This window comes from Tasmannia lanceolata, unplaced genomic scaffold, assembly GCF_043159265.1.
Source record: "Tasmannia lanceolata isolate RefF3 unplaced genomic scaffold, GAP_Taslan_0.1 ptg000037l, whole genome shotgun sequence".
Classification (NCBI taxonomy): domain Eukaryota; kingdom Viridiplantae; phylum Streptophyta; class Magnoliopsida; order Canellales; family Winteraceae; genus Tasmannia; species Tasmannia lanceolata.
In genome coordinates this window covers 48,567,661-48,591,398 of record NW_027518714.1, presented here as the reverse complement: position 1 = coordinate 48,591,398, position 23,738 = coordinate 48,567,661, and the positions used below count along the sequence as shown (strand labels likewise).

General features: G+C 46.4%; 1 protein-coding gene and 1 pseudogene across 1 annotated transcript; one reads left to right on the top strand and one right to left on the bottom strand.

The window, feature by feature from the left end:
• Positions 1-18,720: 18,720 nt before the first annotated feature.
• Positions 18,721-18,811, bottom strand: LOC143862753 (U6 spliceosomal RNA; annotated as a pseudogene).
• Positions 18,812-19,489: 678 nt separating this feature from the next.
• On the top strand, positions 19,490-20,974 carry LOC143862698 (uncharacterized). Its single transcript, XM_077373771.1, has 4 exons — positions 19,490-19,887; positions 19,973-20,215; positions 20,300-20,394; positions 20,493-20,974. The coding sequence occupies exons 2-4, from the start codon at positions 20,000-20,002 to the stop codon at positions 20,641-20,643; spliced, it is 462 nt and encodes a 153-aa protein (XP_077229886.1). The 5' UTR covers positions 19,490-19,887; positions 19,973-19,999; the 3' UTR covers positions 20,644-20,974.
• Positions 20,975-23,738: the final 2,764 nt, after the last annotated feature.

Sequence of the window (23,738 nt, the reverse complement as noted above, 5' to 3'; positions counted from 1 at the left end):
TGGGAAAGAAAAAATGAAAATGACTTATTAGTATGGTTGGAAGATGAGAATGAAATCTAAAGAAGGGTTGTGTGGTGTCTATATGGGCTCCACATGGGAGTGAGATAAAAGATGAGTCATTTTGCTCTGTAATGAGAAAAGAGATATTTAGAAGGAAGAGAGGTAAGCCACCGACCTTCCCAATTTGATCTGTCGGATCACAATGAGCACCTCGGCTTCACCAAACGGTTCAATCATTTCGGCCTCCATAGAACAATTGTCCTGTGCACGCCTCTGTTTGCCTCCTCTCTAGCTCAGGGCTACTCCATTCACATCATCACGAGCCAACTAGGCCGAGCTAGAGCCAAGGTGAAACCAATGCCCGATGACAGATCAACAAGCCGTGCTGTATATATCGACGTGCATGAAAGACAAAAATCCTGTGAAGTCGGGACGGAGGTGAACGGTCCCAAGGCCGACCTTAGCCGGCCGACTGGGGAGATAACCATACGGAACTAGACATCTCCAGGCCAACTAAGGTGCACCACTACTTCGTCCGCCCGAACCAGCCTAAGGAAATGGGGGGCATCTTATGTGTTAAAAATTAGCATCCAATGGGAGGCTGACATGTGGCACACGTGAGTTCAGCCGCATTAAGGGTAATAGAGTTATTTCACAAGCACATGTGGAAGCTCCAACTATCCCAGGAAAGCCAACAGCTAGAGGATATCTATAGAATCCCAAATCCCAGGAAAATGTGTCAATCCATGAAACGAAATCCATCCAATAGGGAAAGCCAGCACCAAAGGATATCCATGGAATCCTAAATTCCAAGAAATCTTCCTAATATGAGAGAGACTCTCCACCAATGGGGAAAGAGCCCTCTCAGAGGCAACCTTCTCTCTCATTCCAGTCAGCCAATTAGGAGAGAGCCCCAAAGAGGCAACTTTCCTCTAGTATCCAAGGCCCTCGGTCTATATAAACGACCCTAAGGCTCAAAGTTATGGATATAAAAACCAGTATTTTCATTCTTCTATATATATTTATTGCGGTTGCTGACTTAAGCATCGGAGGGCCTCCTGAAGATCAAATTCCGGGTGGTCTTCTGACTGTTTGATCGTGTGTGCAGGTCACTCTTTTTCAACCTCGGAGCCGTCTCAGATCTCATCCAAATTTTGGCCGCGACATCCCCTAAAACTTGAGTAAATCAGGATGTCATTAAACGTTTGGGCGTTTTCTTTTCAAAACCTGTCTAGCGACAAGTTTCTTCTTCACCACTAATTTGATATATAGTTCAAGCTTGCATTTTCTTTTCTTGATTGATGAGTTTGTTCTAATGTTTGAGGGGCATAATCAAGATAGAACTTAATTTCTCTTAGCAAAAGGAAAAACCAAAGGATTTTCTCTTAGGCGGTTTTATAAATTTCAATTGCGATACCAAAATAACACAGTTTCCTCTGTTTTCCTATTTATAATGTCTAGAAACATAAAAGTTAATTAATCTAATGAAAACAATCTAATGCTTACTATTAGTAGAAGAACTCGTTCTCTTGTGTCAAGATAAAAGTGATTATATATTAGTTTAGCAGTGTTAATCTGTTGCAATGGTAATTGAAACCATATCATACCCCTTGTATTTGTACCATAGGTATCGGGAAACTCTGTTCAGGTCATTGTATCCATTTCCAAAAAAATTGCATCCGTACATCCATTTATCGCTTTCTAAATAAATGTACGTGTGAACCTGTGTCCTGCGTTTCCAAAAAAATACTAATGAAACCCAATTCTGATTTTCCAAAAGTTTGTTTACTATTATTTAGAAAACTATTTACTATTATTCAGAAAACCATTTCCATATTTTAAGAAGCCAATCTTCTATTTTCCTTTGATTTTTCCTTTATTCTTCACATTCTTAATTTTATAATTCTTGAAAATTTTGTAAGTAAATTTTTTTCTTGATGACATAGGGTATCCCCATCCCAATTTTTAGGGCGAGAGTATTCCCTACGGATGCGCAGGTAATAGTCCCACACTAAAAAGTTCTGAGATTAAAATTATTTTATTAATATAATTAAACAATTGTTTTGATTTTCTAATATTCGATCAATACTTTAGATTAGTAGATTCGATAGTGTTAGTTTGACTTTAAGAAATAAGGAACAGCATTTTGGATTTCCCAATTGATTAAGCGTACTGGACATAGAAGTAGAAAATAATAATACAAATAAACATTTTATTATGCCTATATTTTATCAATTTTGATAGTATTATGTAAGAATTTATACTTTCTTCCTAAAGAAATGATCTAAAATTAATTCTTTATCACTTTTTTTGGACTCCATTCCTGTTCCTGTCCCCACTTCTTGTGTACATTCCAGATTCCCTCTTCTGGTAACTATGACTTATACTGTATTATATTTTGTGTCAGATACGGGTGTGTAGTAATCATATGAATCTTCAAGATGAGGTGAACCAAGTTGTTATTCATGAGCTGATCCATGCGTATGATGACTGTCGGGCTGCAAATTTGGACTGGGCAAACTGTGCACATCATGCTTGCAGTGAGGTAATTTGTAATTTTTTTTGAATGGCAATTTATAATTTTTCTTGTAAGACATAGTTTCGTGTTTCTTGATTTATGGAATTCTAAGTGAACCAACACCTTGGATTTAGGATAAATCTTCTTATATGCATGCTGGGAAGGGATCAGACTTGCCACGCGTTAGGTGTGCTATGGGCTGAATCTCTCTCTCTCTCTCTCTCTCTCTCTCTCTCTCTCATATTCTTTTTCTTCTCAATTTCTTCTCCGTATCTCTCTATTCTCCGTGATGGGGTCCGAACTCAGTACTGATGGGTCCAAACTCAGCACTGATGAGGTCCGAACTCAGCAGCCAGTTGGCTATTGACGCGTGGCCCTCACAGGGACCGCTGGAAAGCCAACACCTGTCCCTGCTAGGTGTGACACCTGGACCAATCAGGGACTCCCACCTACTCTTCCTAGGTATGAGACCTGGTCCATACAGAGGCCACCACCTGTCCTGGACAAGTGGCTTAGAACTACCACCTGTCCTAGACAGGTGGCTCAGAATCACTATAAATAGCCTTCACTTGTGCTAAGGTGAGGGATCTGAAAATCAAAACCCTAAGCTTTTGCTCTGACATTGCTCTGCACTCCTGCTCATACTGACTTGAGTGTCGAAGCGCCCGTCCGGAGTACCACTCCGGGTTGGTCCTCTGACCCTTTTTCTTCTTGTCTGTGCCCTTGTGCAGCGCAGGACTCCACCAGCCCTTCAGCCGTGACTTGTTAGCTCATCCCATCCAGCCCTACCATAACCTGTTACCAATTTTAGACCTAACAGATTTGGCGCCATCCGTGGGACCCCGCAACAAAAAGCTGTTCGGAACCTCACTTAAGCAATGGTAGGAAAATACGGAAAGCATGTGCCAACCTCCCGGACGACCCGGGCTACACCCCCCCGCGAAGGAAGAAGCGAGCGATTGGCCTCGCAGATAGAGGTCAGGGCGCCAGGGGAGCGCAGTCCGACTCGCTCGGACCGTTCAGACCCCACCCCGACCCCGAGGGAGATGCGGGCCATTTTCCAAGAAATGACTGTTGTGATTGCGCAGTTCAGGAATCCGGCCACCGCACTCCAGCAGCACCTAGCCGAAGCCTCTCAGCCCGCCCAGGGGAGGGGAAGCTCCCGCCGAGAGCACACGCCTCCGCCCCGGGAGCAGACTCGCCACTCCACAAGACGAGATCACCTCTCCCGGGACAAGCATGTGCGCCCCGAGCCTCGCTTACATCACCGGTCACGATCACCCTCCGTACAAAGGCATGGCAGCAAGAGAGACGCCACGCACGGAGAGGGATCGCGGCACCGGCGAAGGAGTCCGGCCAGTCAGTCCGGATCGGCTATGAGCCCGCCAGCAAGGAGAGATAGGCCCGTCCACCGGGCTGAGGAAAGAGAGGACCCGGTGTTGCGAAGGATCCAGCAGATCGACCACCGGATCGAAGAGCTCGCCAGAGAACAGGGCCGGCCTGCCTCCCGGATCTTCACAAGTACTCAACCATTTTCGGACAGAGTGCTCAGCGCGGAGGCCCCCGCGGGCTGGAAGATGCCGCAGATTCCGCAGTATGACGGGACCACCGACCCCGTGGACCACCTGGAGACTTTCAGGACCACAATGCTCCTCCACGGGGCGTCGGATGGATTCCTTTGCCGGGCATTCCCCACCACGTTAACCGGAGCAGCGCGGGACTGGTACTCGCGGCTTAAGCCCAGGTCCGTGGACAATTTTGATGATTTTGGGGATAACCTGGCCCGCCATTTCATGAGCAGCAGGAGACCCAGGAAGACGACCGCTTCGCTGATGGCCCTCAGGCAGGGAGATGATGAGGCCTTGAAAGTGTTCGTTAGTCGCTTTAACAGGGAAGCTCTCCAGGTCCCTAACCTAGATCCCTCCGCGGCCACGAACGCCCTTCTGGCCGGTGTCCGATCAACTGATTTCAGGCGAGCAGTGGCTCGGCGCAACCCGCAGTCTCTCGCAGACCTGATGGCCGGGGCGGAGGAGTACATCTCGGTGGAGGAAACTCTCGCCGCCCTGGACTCCGCTGGCAGGAGAAGGCCCGAGGAGAAGAACCCTACCAAGCAGCGTAGGGATGACAAGTCCCAGAAGAAGGAGAGAAGCCCTTCTCGAAAGGGAAGAAGCCCCCAAGCGAGAGAGCATTACACGCGGCTGACCGCGTCCAGAGCACAAATCCTGGCAGCCATTCGGAAAGAGGACTTCATCCGTTGGACGGAGAGGCAGAACTCATCGACGAAGAAAAACATGTCCCAGTACTGCAGGTTCCACAAGGACCACGGCCACGACACCAACGCGTGCCTTCATCTGAAGGAGGAGATCGAGCAGTTGATCAGCCGTGGGTACCTGGGAAGGTACTTGAAGAATGATGACAACAGAAGTGAACGCAAGGAAAAGCCGAAGCCCAGAGGCAGAAGCCCTCGCGGCGCTCAACCTCTAAGCGACCGCATCCAAGCTCCGGCCCCGGCCAGCCCCCCTCCTCAGGTACCTCAACCTCATGGTGTTATTGGTACCATTTCAGGAGGGCCGACCGCAGGAGGAACCTCTTCATCCGCCCGCAGGACCTATGCCCGGCAGGTAAACGCCGTCCATACCTGCAGCAAGAAGGCCAGGCTAGAGAACGAGATATCCTTTTCAGATGCAGATCTCGACGGCCTGATCCTCCCGCATGATGATGCCCTGGTCATCACCATGCTGGTGGCCAACTGGGAAATGAAGAAGATCTTGGTCGACAACGGGAGTTCCGCAGACATCCTCTATTATCACGCTTTCGAGCGGATGATGATCGGAACCGACCGTCTGAAGCCGGCCAACTCGGATCTGTTCGGGTTCTCCGGAGAAGTTGTCAAAGTCGAAGGACAGATCGAGCTTCCAGTTCTTATCGGGGAGCCGCCCTGCCAGTCCGTCGCCATGGTAAACTTCTTGGTGGTTAGGGCCAAGTCGGCCTACAATGCTATCTTGGGCCGCCCTGGCCAGAATCTCCTCTGAGCCGTTCCCTCCGCCTATCATCGGAAGATGAAGTTCAGTACACCAGGGGGTGTAGGGGAAGTCAGAGGGGACCAGCCCCAGTCAAGGCAATGCTATGCAGCAGCACTGAAAGGGAAAAATGCGTCCGAGTCTCTGCCGATCGAGCTGTTTGATCTAAGGGACGAAGCCCAGATCACAGTAAACGAGCCGGCTGATGACGTTATATCTATCCCGTTGTATAGCGGCGACGACCAGAGGGTTGTTCAGATCGGCTCTGCCCTGCCAGAGGCCGCGCAGCAGGATCTCGTTCAATTCCTCAGAGCAGATGCAGATGTCTTTGCCTGGGCTCCTTCCGACATGCCTGGCATCGACCCTGCAATCAGCACCCATGAGCTCAGGGTTGATCAGACCTGCAAGCCCGTGAAGCAGAAGAGGAGGCACTTTGCACCAGAGAGGCGAAGGGCCATTAGAGAAGAGGTGGAAAGGCTTCTGAAAGCCGACTTCATCCGCGAGATCCAGTACCCGGACTGGCTCGCGAATGTTGTGATGGTAAAAAAGTCTAATGGGAAGTGGAGGACCTGCATAGATTTTACAGACCTGAATAAGGCCTGCCCAAAGGACAGCTACCCGCTCCCAAAGATTGATCAGCTCATCGACGCTACCGCAGGTCACGAGCTGTTAAGCTTCATGGACGCCTTCTCAGGATATAATCAGATCAGAATGCATGAGCCCGACATTCCGAAGACATCCTTTGTAACCGATCAGGGCACTTATTGCTATCGAGTTATGCCTTTCGAACTGAAGAACGCAGGGGCCACCTACCAGCGGCTCGTCAACAGGTTGTTCAAAGAGCAAATCGGCCGCAATATGGAAGTCTACGTGGACGATATGCTGGTCAAGAGCAGAGCTGCCTGTAATCATGTTGCCGACCTCGAAGAAGCATTTCAAGTCTTGAGGGAGCACAACATGAAGCTCAATCCGACCAAGTGTACGTTCGGCGTCGGAGCGGGCAAGTTTCTGGGCTTCATGGTAAGCCAGAGAGGGATAGAAGCGAATCCTGAGAAAATCAAGGCGGTGATGGAGCTGACTCCACCCAGAACTATCAGAGAAGTACAGCGCCTGACCGGACTAGTAGCTGCCCTGGGGCGGTTCATCTCTAAGTCCGCAGAAAGATGTCTTCCGTTCTTCAACGCAGTCAAGGGTATAAAAACCGTGCCCTGGACTCCGGAGTGCCAAGCGACGTTTGAGGAGCTGAAGCAGTACTTGTCCTCTCCACCGTTACTTTCGAAGCCAGAGCCAGGAGAAGAGTTGATTCTGTATCTCTCAGCGGGACCTTTGACAGTCGCAGCAGTACTGATCAGAGAGGAGTACCACCAGCAAAAGCCAATCTACTATGTCAGTAAGGTCCTCCATGATGCAGAGACAAGATATCAGCGGGTCGAGAAGCTCGTATACGCCCTCGTTATGGCGGCCAGAAAATTAAGGCCGTATTTCCAGGCGCATACGATCAAAGTCCTGACAGGACAGCCCCTGAGGCAGATCCTCCACCGCCCAGACACTTCAGGTCGTCTTGTGAAGTGGGCCGTGGAGCTCAGCGAGTTTGACATCAAATATCTGCCCAGGCCGGCAATCAAAGCCCAGGTTCTTGCGGATTTCATAGCTGAATGTACCATGCCAGATTCAGACCCCGGGTCAGAAGCAGCGCTTCCTACAGCAGCAGAACCGGCTATATCCGAGCATCAGGTCGAAGCCGAAGCGGTTCCGCTTACAGGGCCCGAGGATGCACCTCCTCCGACCAGTCCGCTTCCGTGTTCTGAAGAGCCGCTCTGGGAGGTGTATGTTGACGGATCTTCAAATAAAGGGGGCAGCGGTGCCGGGCTAGTCCTCACAGGGCCAGATGATTTCGTCCTGAATTATGCCTTGAGGTTTGGATTCCGTGCGTCAAACAATGAGGCAGAGTACGAAGCGCTCATCGCCGGAATGAACCTCGCCGCTCGGGCCCGTGCTCAGAAACTGAAAGCGTACTGTGATTCGCAGCTAGTCGTATGTCAGATTCAAGGAGTATATGAGGCCCGTGAAGAGCGAATGATCAAATATCTGCAAAGGGTCCGTGTCCTGGCCGGCAAGTTCGAAAGTTTTGAGCTCATCAGAGTCCCCCGGGCTGAAAATACAAAGGCTGATGTGCTCTCAAAGCTAGCGGCTTCAGGCTACACCGCTCTGAAAGAAATCCGTATGGAGTTCCTAAAGACCTCCAGTATTGATGACCAGCCCGTCGTAGTAATGCAGATCGACGATGAACCGTGCTGGATGGATGAGATCATCAGATATTTGCGCAGCGGAGAACTCCCCGGGGAGAAAAAAGAGGCTCGTAAAGTCGTACAGCGGACAGCAAGGTTTTCATTTGACGGCGAGACTCTGTACAAGAGATCTTACACCCTCCCGTACTTGAAGTGTCTCCGCCCAACCGACGCCCTGTATGCCCTGCGAGAGACCCATGAGGGGATTTGCGGAGAACATCTTGGGGGCAAGGCCCTGGCCATCAAAGTCCTTCTAAGAGGCCTGTACTGGCCTACATTGAGACAAGATGCACTGAGCCTTGTGAAGAAGTGCGAGAAGTGTCAAAAATTTTCTCCCACCGTTCACCAGCCTGCCGTGCCAATGGCTCCGATCATCAGCCCTCTCCCTTTTGCTATCTGGGGAATGGACATCTTAGGTCCTTTTCCGCCAGCCTCCGGAGGCCGCGAGTTCGTCGTTGTCGCCATCGACTACTTTACGAAGTGGGTAGAAGCTGAACCCCTGGCCAAGATCACCGAGCAGAACGTCCAGAACGTTTTCTGGAAATCAGTGGTGTGCAGATTTGGGATACCCCGGGTCCTCATAACGGACAATGGCAAACAGTTCGACTCGAGGAATTTCAAAAAGTTTTGTGCGGATCTGAAGATTGAGCAAAGGTTCACTTCCGTGGCACACCCTCAGACGAATGGGCAGACTGAAGTGACGAACAGGACTCTGCTGCAGGGGATAAAGAAGAGACTGGATGATAAGGCCGGACGCTGGGCTGACGAGCTGTACCATGTGCTCTGGGCATATCGGACTACCCCACGCACTGCAACGGGTGAGTCGCCTTTCAATCTCTCATTCGGAACAGAGGCTGTGATCCCGGTTGACATCGGCGTTCCTTCCCCACGAATTGTTCACTTCAATGAACAGCTTAATGGGGACGGGCTCCGTGCCAACCTCGACTTGCTTGAAGAGGTCCGTGAGGAGTCACAGATCAGGGCCGCAGCGTATAAGCAAAAGGTGTCTAGATACCATGACACGAAGATCCGACCAAGGGAGTTCCGCACAGGCGACCTAGTTTTGAGGAAAGCGGCCGTCTCCCAGCCAAGAAGGGTGGGCAAACTCTCCCCGACTTGGGAAGGGCCGTACCGAGTCAAAGAGGTCATCCGTCCAGGAAGCTACCGCCTAGATACACTTGACGAGCAGCTGCTGCCGCACGCCTGGAATTCCAGAAATCTTTGAATATACTATCAATAGTCTTTTCCTTTGCTTTTGAAGGCCTGTAAAGAATCTCTGTAATGAAATTTCAAAAAAGAAATAAAGTGGAGTTGTCACTAAACTGTGTCCCTCACTTTTGAGTCACTAACATATGCCAACTCCTGCAGTCAAAGACTCTAAGTGTTTGCAGACTTAGCTCTTATTCTAAGTGTTTGCAGACTTAGAGAACAGCAGTGGAGCACTCCGGCGCGTCCAATTTGGTGTGGAGACCAGTTCCGACCACATGGACCCGCCCTAGTGAAAACCACCTCAAAAGACCTGCCCGGCCTAGCCGTCTACATCCGAAGCCGGCCAGGATATGGCGCAACCGCTAAACGCCAAAACACCTGTCCGGCCTAGCCGTCTACAGCCTTTGCCGGATAGGATACGGCGCAAACGCCAGGCGCCAAAAAGACTCTAAGTGTTTGCAAACTCGGAGACAGAAGTGGATCAGTCCGGCTAATGACATCCGGTTAACCACTCCGGCTCGGCAGAGAAATGAGGAAGAAGCACAGACAACATACGTACAAAAACAAGACAACCGTACAGACAGTTAGACAAAATTGAATTTGTATTCGTATTACAAAAGTGCTCTTTTCGCCGAGCTGGCTTACAAAGATTGAGCCTCTCAGGCCATTACAAAAAATTTACAAAAAATAAGAACAGGAGGTCTGCCCGGCCACTCAGGCCTCCCCGTCGGCCGCCTCGTCGGTGACCACCTCTGCAGTAAGGGCTGCATCCTAGCCGGCCTCGGCGGTTGGAGGGGTGACCTCGGAAGCCAGAGCGACTTCCTGTTCTACCTCGTTGGGTTGGGAGGAGCCCACTTCACCTTCTTCCTCCTCGTCCTCTTCATCCTCTGGAGGTGCGTACGGGACGTCCAGTCCGTCCAGAGAGATGTCGGGGTAAGCCTTCTTAACCTGCTCAGAGCAGAGGAGGAACCCCGCCTTATAGGCTTGGAGGCCCAGGTTGAAGAACTGTGTGTCCTTCCTCTCTTCGGCCTCCCGTACTGCCACTTTTACGGCAGCCTCGACAGTCGCCTTTTCCCTCTGGTCGGCTCTCTCCCTCGCAGTTAGGAGATCCTGCACGGCTTGGTTCTTGACCCTCTGCACCTCGTCCTTGAGACTGTTGCATTCGGCCTCTTTGACCTGGACGATTTCACTAAGCCCGTCCTTGTCCCTCTGGAGCTCGCCCTTCTCGGACTGTATCTGTGTGAGCGTGTCAGAGAAGAGATAACTCTTCTTTGCCATGTCTCTTGAGTATACTTGGAGCTGATAGAGGGCGGAGGCGATCGCCTCTGCGCAGGTCTCCGGCGCCTCTTTCTCGACTTCTCGTCGGTCATTCGGGAGGACGCCCTGGAACATCAGTTCTGTGGCCACCCGGCTATCACCTAGGCCAGTCTGTTTTTTGCACCGCCCAGTTTGGGCGAAAAACATTATCAGCTCTCGCCGTCGTGGCGGCGGGGATACCCAGCACTGGCCCGCTGTGCCGGGGCTCTGCCGCCCGTGCAGACCCTGAGCTCTGCCCGGTGAGGCTTGGCTGGCTCGGCTTGACTGCGAGCTTGTGAGTCGCCCGGCTACTTTTGAGGGGATTAGCCAGTGCGACCATCGCCGGGGTTGACTCCGGCACCTTCCTTTTCTTGCCCTTAGGTTGGGGCTGCTCATGCGTTGGGGACGATTGGGAGCTCTGCCTTATTCTGTCCATCATGGACATCTGCTTCACCATTTCTGAACGTAAAAAATAGAACAGAGTTAGAACTATAAAAAAAAGGGGGGGCGAAGGAGACAGAGGAAAAGAAAGGAACAGTTCAAAATATAAGAGCTGGCCTAAGAACATTTACGTACGTGCCGGCGTCGCACGGCTGACACCGAGCTCCACCAGGACGGCCTCCTCGGAGAATTCCGAGCAGTTTGTTTGACCGCGCTTCAGCTCTTCTTTGATCAAAATAAAGGTCATGTAGTCGTAGCCTTTGAGGACCGGCTTTCGACTAAGACTCTTGGTGTCCGGCGTTCTCCATTCCAACGAGAACGGCCATTGGGAGCTCTGCTCGGTGTCCCAAGCATAGAAAAACCTGTTCTTCCATGTGTGAATGGAAGTAGGTATGCCAGTGATCATTTTCACCTCGGGCCGTTGGCTGATGTAGATCCAACCGCCGTCCTTATGCCTCTTCAGATGCGCACACATCCTGAAGACGGGCAGGGTGGGGTTCCTACGGACCCGGACTCCCAAAAGGTGCAGGAAGCCGACCAGCGTCCTCCAAGAGTTCGGCACGACCTGTGTGACCGCCAGCCCGTAATAATTCAGCACCTCGACAAAAAATGGATGCAAGGGAAGTCTGAGCCCGGCCCGTAAGGCTTCTTCGTATAGGCATAGATCTGCACTATCGTTGCTGGCCCGGTCCCCTTCAATGGCCGCCCTCAAAAGGTACCGGTCAGGAATACAGTATTTCCCCCGGATGGCCTGAAGTTTGCCCGGGCCTAGATGATTCACCTCGTACAGAGCCCCAACGTTGTACTGCGGGTTGGCCTCCATCCGTGCCTCTGCTATTACCTCTACGGGTGCGCGCGGCAAGCGAGGAACTTCAATATGTTCTTCGTCGTCGCTGGTTTCTACCCGGTGCGGTCCGTCCCCACGGACCGGGATTGTGTCTAAGTCCACAATCTCTTCCTCTCCGCTCTCCTCGTCTACTACAATTATTACCTCCTCGTCCTCAACACCAGCCTCCGCAGGAGAGGTCGGCCCCGTCCTCTCTGACGCCCCAGACCCACTACTACTACTAGTCGAACCGGACTCCTTTGAGCCGGAGTCCGACTCGGAACTGGTGCTAGACATTAAAAAGGAACAAAAGAAAAGCTAAAAGAAATTACCGAACTGAGGTGCTGACTGAAGGTCTCCGGGCTCACTGATCCGAGGCGGGCGGAAAATCGACTAGCCGAGCAGTAGAGAAGGAGAGGAGAATGTAAAAAGTGAAAAATGAGGAGTAAAAACTCTGGTATATATAGGCTTGGAAGAGCGGGAAAAATCCCGCCCTTTTCCCACCAGCCAGAGTGCGCCACGTCACCTACCGCATTAAATGCGCCGCTCGCATTAAATGCGCCGCTCCGCATTAAATGCAAGGTACAAGTTCCAAAGCGCTAAGTGATGACGCCTGGAAGACAACATATCTGTCCGGCCTGGCCGTCCAACGCCTTAACCGGAGCCGGACAGGATATGGCGCAATCACAACGCGACAAAATACCTGCCCGACTTTGCCGCCCAGAAGGCTTAGCCGGACAGGATATGACGCGTTCGCTGGAAGACAACATATCTGTCCGGCCTGGCCGTCCAACGCCTTAAGCGGAGCCGGACAGGATAAGGCGCAATCACAACGCTACAAAATACCTGCCCGACTTTGCCGCCCAGAAGGCTTAGCCGAACAGGATATGACGCGTTCGCTGGAAGGCAACATATCTGTCCGGCCTGGCCGTCCAACGCCTTAACCGGAGCCGGACAGGATATGGCGCAATCACAACGCGACAAAATACCTGCCCGGCCTTGCCGCCCAGAAGGCTTAGCCGGACAGGATATGACGCGTTCGCTAGGCAACAGAGGGCCTGTCCGGCCTAGTACCCTGCCCAGGGAGTTTAGCCGGCCAGACCTCTGGTTCAAAATTCGACCAGACCGGATTGTATAGGGGCTCCTGCCCGGCCATGCTCCTTCAGGCCATCAGGCCAAACCACAAGGCCGGACTAGGCCGCCCAGAGGCCCCTGCCCACTGCAATTTCTCTGTCCCATACCTGAGGCCGGCCTTAGCTGTCCAGAGGCCTCAGGGCCGGCCAGATGCTGCTTTAACCCTCTTTTTGCTTCCCCTAGTCGCTGTCACGACTCAGAGAACCAGGGGGCAACTGATGGGGTCTGAACTCAGTACTGATGGGTCCGAACTCAGCACTGATGAGGTCCGAACTCAGCAGCCAGTTGGCTATTGACACGTGGCCCTCACAGGGACCGCTAGAAAGCCAACACCTGTCCCTGCTAGGTGTGACACCTGGACCAATCAGGGACTCCCACCTACTCTTCCTAGGTATGAAACCTGGTCCATACAGAGGCCACCACCTGTCCTGGACAGGTGGCTTAGAACTACCACCTGTCCTAGACAGGTGGCTCAGAATCACTATAAATAGCCTTCACTTGTGCTAAGGTGAGGGATCTGAAAATCAAAACCCTAAGCTTTTGCTCTGACATTGCTCTGCACTCCTGTTCATACTGACTTGAGTGTCGAAGCGCCCGTCCGGAGTACCACTCCGGGTTGGTCCTCTGACCCTTTTTCTTCTTGTCTGTGCCCTTGTGCAGCGCAGGACTCCACCAGCCCTTCAGCCGTGACTTGTTAGCTCAGCCCATCCAGCCCTACCATAACCTGTTACCAATTTTAGACCTAACACTCCGTTTCTTCCTTTTTCCTCATTTCTCCTGTCTTCTCTTCGTCTGTTCAAGCAATTCCAAATAGGATAGTTTTGTCATTTAACAAAAGAATAACTACGATGGAGGAAAAAGGCAATAGTCAGAGTGGATTGCTAATAAAGAGGGTGCAGTATTATCCCCAAAAGGAAAAAAAATGAATTCCTAGAGAGAAAAAGTTTAAGAGAATAACGAGAGAAGCTAGAGAGCAAATCACACCCCAGTTTATTCGGTCTGCTAAAATGTCGGCATGATAAGACACAAACACAACAAGACACAGCATGACATGTACTGATGATGTCGTAAAGCAATTCTAACATTTGGCACAGAAATTTGAAGTTTCCTTTTTTGGACACTTGGAATCAAAATATTTGTCATACCTCTTTTGTAACGTCTCTAATGTCCAAGTTATCAACGTACATATGTTTTTGTTTTGTAAATAATAGCTAAGATTTATTAAGGACTTTATTAAGGACACTGCAAGTACAAGGGGTTAGGCCTCTAGCTCTCTGGTTAAGGCTTTTTTCTTTGACTCCGAGGTCAGGGGTCTCAATCTCAGCTTACCTACAAAAAAAAAGACACTGCAAGTCCAAGTACCCTAATCAAAATAATCAGCATAGAAGCAAAGCAGCCATATAAAAAGCAGTAACGTATGTTATAATGGCACATGGTGTCTTATAATGAGAGATGGCACATGGTCTTTTATAATGAGAGATAGCACACCACCCCTTCTCTAGGCAATCTTTCTCCCTCCACATTAGTCTCCCTTCCCACACGAGCATATTACACTTGTTGGCCCTCTTAGCAATTCAATTCTTCCTCAAACACTTTTGCCGAAAGTACATGGAAAGCGTTCTTCTGATCTAATCCATGTAATAACAATGAGAGAGTCTTTTTATAAAAATTGGACACTCTATGAAAGAAATAAGCAGCTTGACCTCCTCCGTAAGGTCCAGTGCTTCCGCTTCTGTAGCTTCATAAGTCAGTCTTACTTCTCCATTTGTGCCTCTAATAATTCCCCATATCATCGGTTTCGGATTGCCTCAAATGCAACCATAAAAAATTCTGCTTAAGTTTTTGTGTTGGAGGCAAGTTTCATCTAGGAGTGACATTCCTTCTAGTTTATGCGCTAAATAAGTGGTACGTCCACGTCCTGCGGACTTTCGATTCTTTAGTGCCTTTAAATAGTTTTAATGGCAGTGCCGACTCCACTCTTCTTTTTTAGATTAGTTTTCTGAAATGCCTCCATGGTTCTAATTTTGCCCTTAATGTTTCCGTTATTCCTCTCCTTCCATATGGTCCACAGAGCCGCAATGAGGCATACTCTCCGACAACATCCAACCTCTCATAGACCACGAACACTGTTATTTGAGCATCAATGGAACTCAACATCACCCACGTACAACCAAAACCGAGAAAAGAAGCTCCTTATCTCTGCCATCGTAGGACAATGGCAACCACCCTCCTCTGGTTACTCTTGCTCACAATCACATCTTTCTATAAACTAATTTACTCATCAAACCTCTATAAATATTTCCCAAGCAGCACTTTCTATTCATCCGCCTCAAACTTCTCACGCATAAACCCCCTTCTTCAATCTGCAATATGCGTCCGCGGTTCTTTTTTCTCTTCTCCTTATCTTTCCATAATAATTATATTTGGAGAAATTCGATGCAAACAATCATAATAATTATAGTTGGAGAAATTCGATGCAAACAATCATACTACAAGGACATGAAAGTAGTGAGATGACGTAAATGGGAACGCTAGCAAGAGCTAATTTGATCAAAGCAATCTTTCCAACAAGAGAGAACGGCATATTTCATGTCAATAGTTTCCTCTTAAATATCATTCATTGTAGTAGTCCCGGTCAGGGCTTCAGAAATCTGATTTACGACACCCGAGAATGGTAATGATCTCCTCCACTACCTAGGCATGAGCTCTCACCCCCATAGCTACGGATGTTATCTCGTTGACTTGATGCTGCCTCATATAGAATAGCCTTGAGGCAAAGCTTGATGGTCCACATAATAATAGAATATCATTCGCAATTTGTAAATACATACCCTCAGATCTGAATCGTCAACGCTAAAACCATTGAACAATCCACCCATGGTAGCCTTCTCTACCCTTTTGCTTAGAGCTGCCATTATAATTAATGGAGATAATGGATCACCTTGCCTGAGGCTCCTTGAGCGTTTGAAGAATCCCTTTGGAGTTCCATTGATAAGTATGAAAAAAATGCCCATGATGTACAAGCCCTTATTCATGTCCTATGTTTCTCCCAATTCATATTCTCCCCCATTATGTAATCAAGAAAATCCCGCTCAACTCTATTGTATGCCATATCAGTCTTAGAGTAAAATTTCCCCTCCCACTCTTATGGGGTTTGTGCGTGCGTGCATGCGCGCGGGTGGCCGGCGGGCGCGTGCAAATGTGCAATTAAGGGCACCTTCTGATATTTACCTCCCAATAATAAAAGCACTTGGAGAACAAGATATGATTGGCTCTAGGACCCATCATAATCTTGTAGAATATAGACAATACCTTCACAAGAATATTCTATACGCTGCCTACCAAACTGATCGCCCTATCTTTTTAAGCTCCTCCACTCTTTGGAATTAGAGTTATGAAGTTGGAAATAGTACCCCTATCAAGCCAAGCTCAATCATGGGTCTCCTTGAAGAAAGCATAGTTATATTCCTTGATAAATCCCCATCATACTTGGGAGGATGCCATATAGTCATATAGAAGACTAGCTTGGAGCCATATCCCCTTTCATTTCAAACACTGCATCCTTAATCTCTTTTTTCTAGTGTTTCAAAATATTAGACTTGGCAAAACTTGACCAAGGTAAGAATTTCTTCAATTCGGCCGAGTTAAGGATTGAATCAGTCAATTTTCATGAAATAGGGCGAGCCAACGGAGTTTTGATTGACTTGTTAGGGCAAGTCAACGATTGACTCGCGGATTTTCTAAACAAATGTTTTGGTCGACGATTGTCTTGGTAGGGCAAGTCGACGATTGTCTAAGAGGGAGCTGGCTTAGACAAGTCGACGATTGACTCGCGGATTCTCTAAACAAACGTTTTTTTAGGAAACTCCTCTTCAATTCTTCTAGAACTTGCTTCATTGATGGACCTAGACCCTATGAGAAATCCCAAAGGGCAACCCAAGAGAGGAGGGAGGGGGGGTGAATTGGGTAATTAAAAAATTTAATCCTAAAATCAAGGGGGTATGAGATTAATCCTAGATTATTCTGACTCTTTTTCAAATAAGTTCAAAGTAAATAAAAAGGAAAATACTACCAATCACCAAGAGAATGTGAGTGTAGAGAAGAGGAGACGACACAATGATTTTTATAGTGGTTTGGCTCCTTAACCTCAAGGCCCTACTCCACTTCCCAAGTTTCGTCTTCCTTAGGAATTTCTTCACTAAATAGGATTCCACTAAAGCCGAATCCCCAAGCTGTACAATCTCCGCACCACAACTTCAAGGGAACAAACCCTTCTTGAGTACAATGAAGAAGAAGGAGAAAAAAAAGATGTAAATCGCTCAAGCCTCTTGTGTAGGCAAAAAGTACAATGATGAAGCTCACTACAATGCTCTCCAAAAGATTTCAAATATATAGCCTATGGAGATCCTCTTGTCAGGAGTAAGTGCACAAATCAATGCTCAAAAGAGGATGTTGAAGAAAATCTTAATTAATGAAGTTAAAGCTCTTAGGAATAGTAAATGATCTTGCAAAAGGTTCTTTAAGTGGTCTTGAATGAGGTATTTATAGCCTAAGGTCATTTATGACCATTTGGGGGTAAAAAAAGGAAGAAAACAATTCAAAAATCAGTAGTTGTTTGAGCCCCAATGGCTAGTTTTCCTCACTGATTCGGTTGACCATGGAAGGCCGGTCGACCGCCTTTTGGGTGCTGAAACTTTTTTATTTTGAATCCCGATACTTCGCTGTCGACCGGCCCTTATATGTTGGATGGAATTTTAGGATTTCCAGAATCCCATCCGCCTTTGACCGGACTTGCATCGGTCGACCTACTTGACCATGCTGGAAGGATTCTGTATTTTCCAGAATTCTATCCGCGGTCGATCGGGATACCGCGGTCGACCGGCCCTGCTTTGAAAACTTAGTTTTAAACTGATAACTTTAGGGCTTTGGGCCATGGTCTTTGGGCTTTTGTCCAAGGTTTTTAAACACATTTTGGGGTGTGTGTGGGTGGTTTTCAGATGTTAAGTTTGTTTTGAAAACTATTTGAAAGTGCAAACACATTTGACAAGAGGATTCTGATACAATCTAAAAATAAAAGAAACCTTGAACTACTTGATTGTCTTAGCTCCTTTGTACTTCCTTCGACATCTTGGACTTGTAAGTGAACTCTCTATCTCTTTTTGGGCCTTGTGACTTCCTCCAATCGTTGAGAATCTTAAAGAGTACATGAGAAGGTCACCATTGCTAGTTCATCTCCAAGCTTCCCTTTTTGCTCTTTGCTTCTAGTGTTGACTTTGATGGAACCTGCCTAAATCACAACACTAGCAAAGCCATTAGCAATATAACATCAATTTGGGTTTGTTGATCTTCAAAACATCAATGGGTTTTACCCTTGGGCTTACACTATGCCATCCAGCTGTAGCCTGTCTGTAGTTCTTTGGAAAACTGCACAATCTCATCAACGATGGCTTCTGAATACTCACATCTGACCCCATTCATTAACAAATTTGTTATACAACTGTTCTTTATCCTTGCACTCACTTTGTATGAAACAATGCTTTATTCTTATCACCTAACTTTATCCCCATTTCTTCCATTTGATGAATGACAAGTTTCTTTAGATCATCTTTTGCCAACTGCCTCCCCTGTATGCCTGCCTTAATTGCCCCCCTTCCCAAATCTATTGAAGTATCCAATATGCTTTACTATTATTGAAGACTTGAAGTATCCAATCTGTATTCTTTGGGCTGAATCTTATAACATGAAATCACCATCTACGCATCATGGATTGGACCATACTATTTTGATTTCTTCAAGCCACCCACACACCTCCTTGAGCTCGTCTGTCTGGCTTGACTGCTGAGAATGTCTATGAAAAACCATCCTTCGAATTTCTAAACTAAGCAGACTAAGAATATACCTTCAAATCAACATTCTGATTTTGAGGATGCATGATGATGCCTCCCACACTCCTCTAGATTTCAGACCACCACTTGGTCCCCTTCTTGACAGACTAATGTACACCACTGGGTCATTCTGTGCAGGGGCCATGCTAATCTTCTATGTATAGTTCCAATTTTATCCTATGTTATAGATTAATTTTCTTGTTATATTTTCTATTCTAATTACAAGTAATAAAGAAAGAAAATTTGTTGATTAAAACTAGTAAAAGAAAATTACAACTAATAAAAAAAAAAAGAAAATGTGTCGAATAAAACTAGTAAAAGAAAAGGGATTCAGGCTTTTGAATAGAAAGAAAAAGGTTTTACATCTCTTGCATTTCTCTAAGGTGCACTGACATAATCATTGCATCTTGTCTATCATTGTCGGCAATGGTAGTTGTAGTCGGACATTTCTTCGCATCTTCTCTACATTAAATGTTATGGCATCGCCCTCTCTCTCTCTCTCTTTATCATTTATTTGTTTATTTTCTGTAGTCTCTCTCTCTCTCTCTCTTCCATTTCTTTTTGGAAAAATTGTCAACTGGTGACAGAAAAATACGAAAATAGTGAATGGGTGACACCCTTTTGAAAGTTGGTGAACGGAGGTCGAAACACCTTTTTCTGACATGGCCTTTTACCCAAATACCCCTTATGGCAAAAAGAACACGTTATACTAGATTTTTCTCTCTGTTACTTTTCACCTACCAAAGTTTACCGCCTACCTCTTGCAAATTTCTCCATTAACGCTTGAAACCCACGAAGTGTAAGTGAAGGTTAATAGCTTATCTACTCTCTTAGGATTAGTGCTTCCATTAATGCGTTTGAACCCTGTCTTTAGTGTGTGATAATAACCCTGTCTGTATTGTGTGTGATAACCCTATCTTTATTGTGATTGATAACCCTATCTTATAACCCTTTTAAAATGGTGACTTAGGGCTTCTGCTTCTATTATCTCTGAAACTGTTCTTATAGAGTTGGTACCCTACTAATAAAGTTGGTATTAGTGTTTGATGACCCGAATATAGATGGTTTATGTAAACCCTTTTGTACATGAATCACAATTTTTTGCACTTGATAATCCCTTATTTGCTGTTGGTAAGTCCCATATATTTACCTGATAAACTTGTTTTGACACTTGATGTAGTTGTAGGTGTTGGATGTATATGGGAAGTATTTGTGCGCCTCCAGCAATGCCTTGATTGGACGGATTGTATATATTCCTTCGTCGGTACATGTAAGAGGCTTTTTTGTAGCTATACATGTTACTTTACAACTTATCCATGATTTAGTGTTCCCACAAAATTCATTTCATTGTACAGGGATATAAGACTTCAGGGCGTGATTCAATGGATGACAAAAATAAGTTGGACTCCGATCGGTTGGCGAACGAGCTGTTGCATCGTACACTTGACCATATCCCGTCAGAAGATATTGGGATGCTTTTAATCCCATGCTGTCAAGACTTTCATTGGGCTCTTGTGCTTGTTGATATGGTGAATAAAAATATGGTAGAGTTCAACTCAATGGAAGGGGACTCATTTCAGGAGCGAGCATCTCCCACTGTAAGTAAATTAACATCTTCCGTAACATTTAAAGTTACTTCCATATGTATAACACTCAATATTCCTTTGTTGTCTTAAATTCAGGTAGCATTAATGAAGGAATATTTGAAGGGCCGGGGTTGCAACATCAATGACTTTCCATATTCACAGATGGATGGCTTCCGAAAGCAGAACAATGGGTGGGTTCAAACTTAAAACTTTCGATTTTTTGTTAGTATTCCTATCTCATTCGTAGTTAGCTTAAAAGTAACTCCATTCAATGCATGCTTTTATACAGGGTTGATTGCGGCGCTTTTGTCCTAAAAGTGATTGAGCATCTCTACCATGGTCAACCACTGAACTTTGGGCCGACAGACATTCCTGAATTTCGGCTACAACTCTGTGAGAGATTTTTACAAGGAGAGTTTAGGGACTGCACACTTATATAGGAACACCTTCTAATGTTGATGGATGTTTATTTTTTCTGATGATCAAACTTTATTTTTTAATGGAGATTGGCAGGGGATTTGTTAAATGGCAAGGGAAGTTGTTATGGTCTGTGTTTTTGTTTGTGAATGGGTGGAGAACTTGTAAATTGAAATAGGTTTAATGGAAGTGTGTTTGTGTTTGTGAATGGGTGGAGAACTTGGTTGGTGAAACAGGTTTTATGGAATTGTGAACTTGTTTATGAATGTGGAGAAGTTGTAAATGTAAGCAGGTTTTATGGAATTGTGAACTTGTTTATGAATGTGGAGAAGTTGTAAATGTAAGCAGGTTTTATGGAAGTGTATTTGTGTTTGTGTTTCAATTTGAATATTGGAACTTGTAAATTTAAACAGGTTTTAGACATGTGTGTTTCTGGGTTGATAACCCACATTCGAAGGTTAATAACCCAAAAAAAGGGAGGTTGGTAACCTTAAGTTCCAATTCCAGCAACTTTACTCGGCTGGACAAATGGTTGGTGACCCTCTTTCTGGGTTGATAACCCACATTCGAAGGTTAATAACCCAAAAAAAGGGAGGTTGGTAACCTTAAGTTCCAATTCCAGCAGCTTTACTCGGTTGGAAAAATGGTTGGTGACCCTCTTTCTGGGTTGATAACCCACATTCGAAGGTTAATAACCCAAAAAAAGGGAGGTTGGTAACCTTAAGTTCCAATTCCAGCAGCTTTACTCGGCTGGAAAAATGGTTGGTGACCCTCTTTCTGGGTTGATAACCCACATTCCAAGGTTATAACCCCAAAAAGGGAGGTTGGTAACCTTAAGTTCCAATTCCAGCAGCTTTACTCGGCTGGAAAAATGGTTGGTGACCCTTTTTCTGGGTTGATAACCCACATTCCAAGGTCAATGACCCAAAAAATGGGAGGTTGGTAACCTTAATTTTCAAGTCCAGCAGCTTCACTCCTCGGATGGAAAAATGGTTGGTGACCCTTTTTCTGGGTTGGTAACCCACATTCCAAGGTCAATGACCCAAAAAATGGGAGGTTGGTAACCTTAATTTTTCGGTCGATCACCCACTTTCCAATGTTGGTAACCTCGTTTTGAGGGAGTCGATAACCTGGATTTTGAATTCCAATAGCTTTATCAACCAAGGGAATGGGTTGATGATCCAATTTTGAGTGTTGATAACCTCACTTCCGATTGGTTGATGACCTATTTTGGGGGAGTCGATAACCTAGATTTTGGTTGATAACCTAGGGAATTGGTTGATAATCCTATTGTTTGTGCCGGTAATCCAATTCTGACTGTTGATAAGTCCCTTTTCATGGTTTAGATGTAGGAGAGCGACAACTAAATAGAGAACAAATAGCATATCTATATCCAAAAAAAATGTTTATGTATTGATGTTCCAATTACAACCATTCTTTACAAAATAACAAAAAAGAAGTCATCACAATATCTGAGAAGTTTGTATGTTCAAGGGACCGTACTTCATATTCATGAACCCCAACTCGATAAGCTGTATACTGGCGGTTCTCTTCCCTTGCTAATGTTATACGTTCTTCTGCGTAATGAGTCAACTTTGTTTGCCAACTATTACCCAATTTCTGAAGCTTTTGAATGAAGTCTGTAGTCTGATGTCTACTGTGCTCTACCAATGATGCAATCGGCAATCTTCTCGCATCCTTCAGGACAACATTGAAACACTCCGATCTATTTGTAGTCAATACATCATACCTATTCCCCTTAAAATAAAAACTAGCCCAGTGTTCGTTCGCAATGTCACTTATCCACTTGTGTGCACGTTTATTCCTCACCTTAATCTTCTCCATTGTTTCTCTGAACACACTCTCTCTCAAAGTCCGTGCGGCTTTCCAAAACAATCTCTCAAGTAGAACATCTTTGAACTCGGATCGCAAATTGGCGGCGAGGTGACGCATGCAATAACTATGATGAGAATTGGGAAATATATTAGGCACTGCCTGCAATAACCCCTTCTGTCGATCGGAGCATATGGTGAATATGTTCATCTCCGCTGCCAATACGTACTGCCTCAGCAACATAAAAAACCACCTCCAACTATTTTCGTTCTCCGTCTCAACAACCCCAAATGCTAATGGATATAAACCGTTGTTACCATCGACCCTGATTGCAATCAATAAGATTCCTAGATACTTCCCTCGCAGATGTGTCCCATCAACCAAAATTATAGGCCTGAGTGTTCGATGAAAAGACCGTATGCTAGGACCAAATGTCCAAAATAAGCGAACAAAGCTATCATCTCCCCTAGGTCTTAAATCTCTGGCTCTGAAAACACGCATATAGCTGCCGGGATTTCTTCTCATCATCTGAACTGTAAGTGCAGGCAATATTCGATAAGAGTCCTCCACATTCTTACACTTAATCTCAAGTATGATGTTCATCGCATTGTACGCCTTCCAATAGCTTATAATTATACCCCAATGCATCTTGATATATTCTCGTATCATCCTCGTCCTCACATCATCTGGGCAAGCAAATAAGCGTAAACATGTCTGAGCAACCCAAGCTGCTGTGACAAGAGGGTGATCATTGCCCCTTAATTTAGTTCTACACGTATGGTCGGGGACAAATGACTTCACTAACACACAGGTCATATGATTAGTACCCGTTATACGTCATTTCTAACCCTCTACCTTGCATCGAACGACATACTTCTTCGGTGTTGACTTTGACCTCACGAACATAAACCTCTGCCGAATAGCGTACTCTTTGACAACCTTTTTGAAGTGTTGCATATTAGAAAATATTGCCCCAACCGTTAACTGCTCAAACTGAAGATTATTAGTATCTACATCATGGGCCCCAACAAACATCTCATATGCTTTCATTGGCCGACTACTGTTAGTCGAAACCGGTTGAGATCCCTCTCTGATAGGAGAATCCGCACTGAAAGGCTGAGCGCATGGACTAACACCGATATTTCCATAATCGTCATCATCATCATCCTCCTCCTCCTCCTCATCATCATCATCATCATCACTACCATCGTCATTATCATCATCATTTCTTTCTTCTTCTAAATCTAAACCCCTCACACAGAAACTGTCTTCAAAAACATTACTG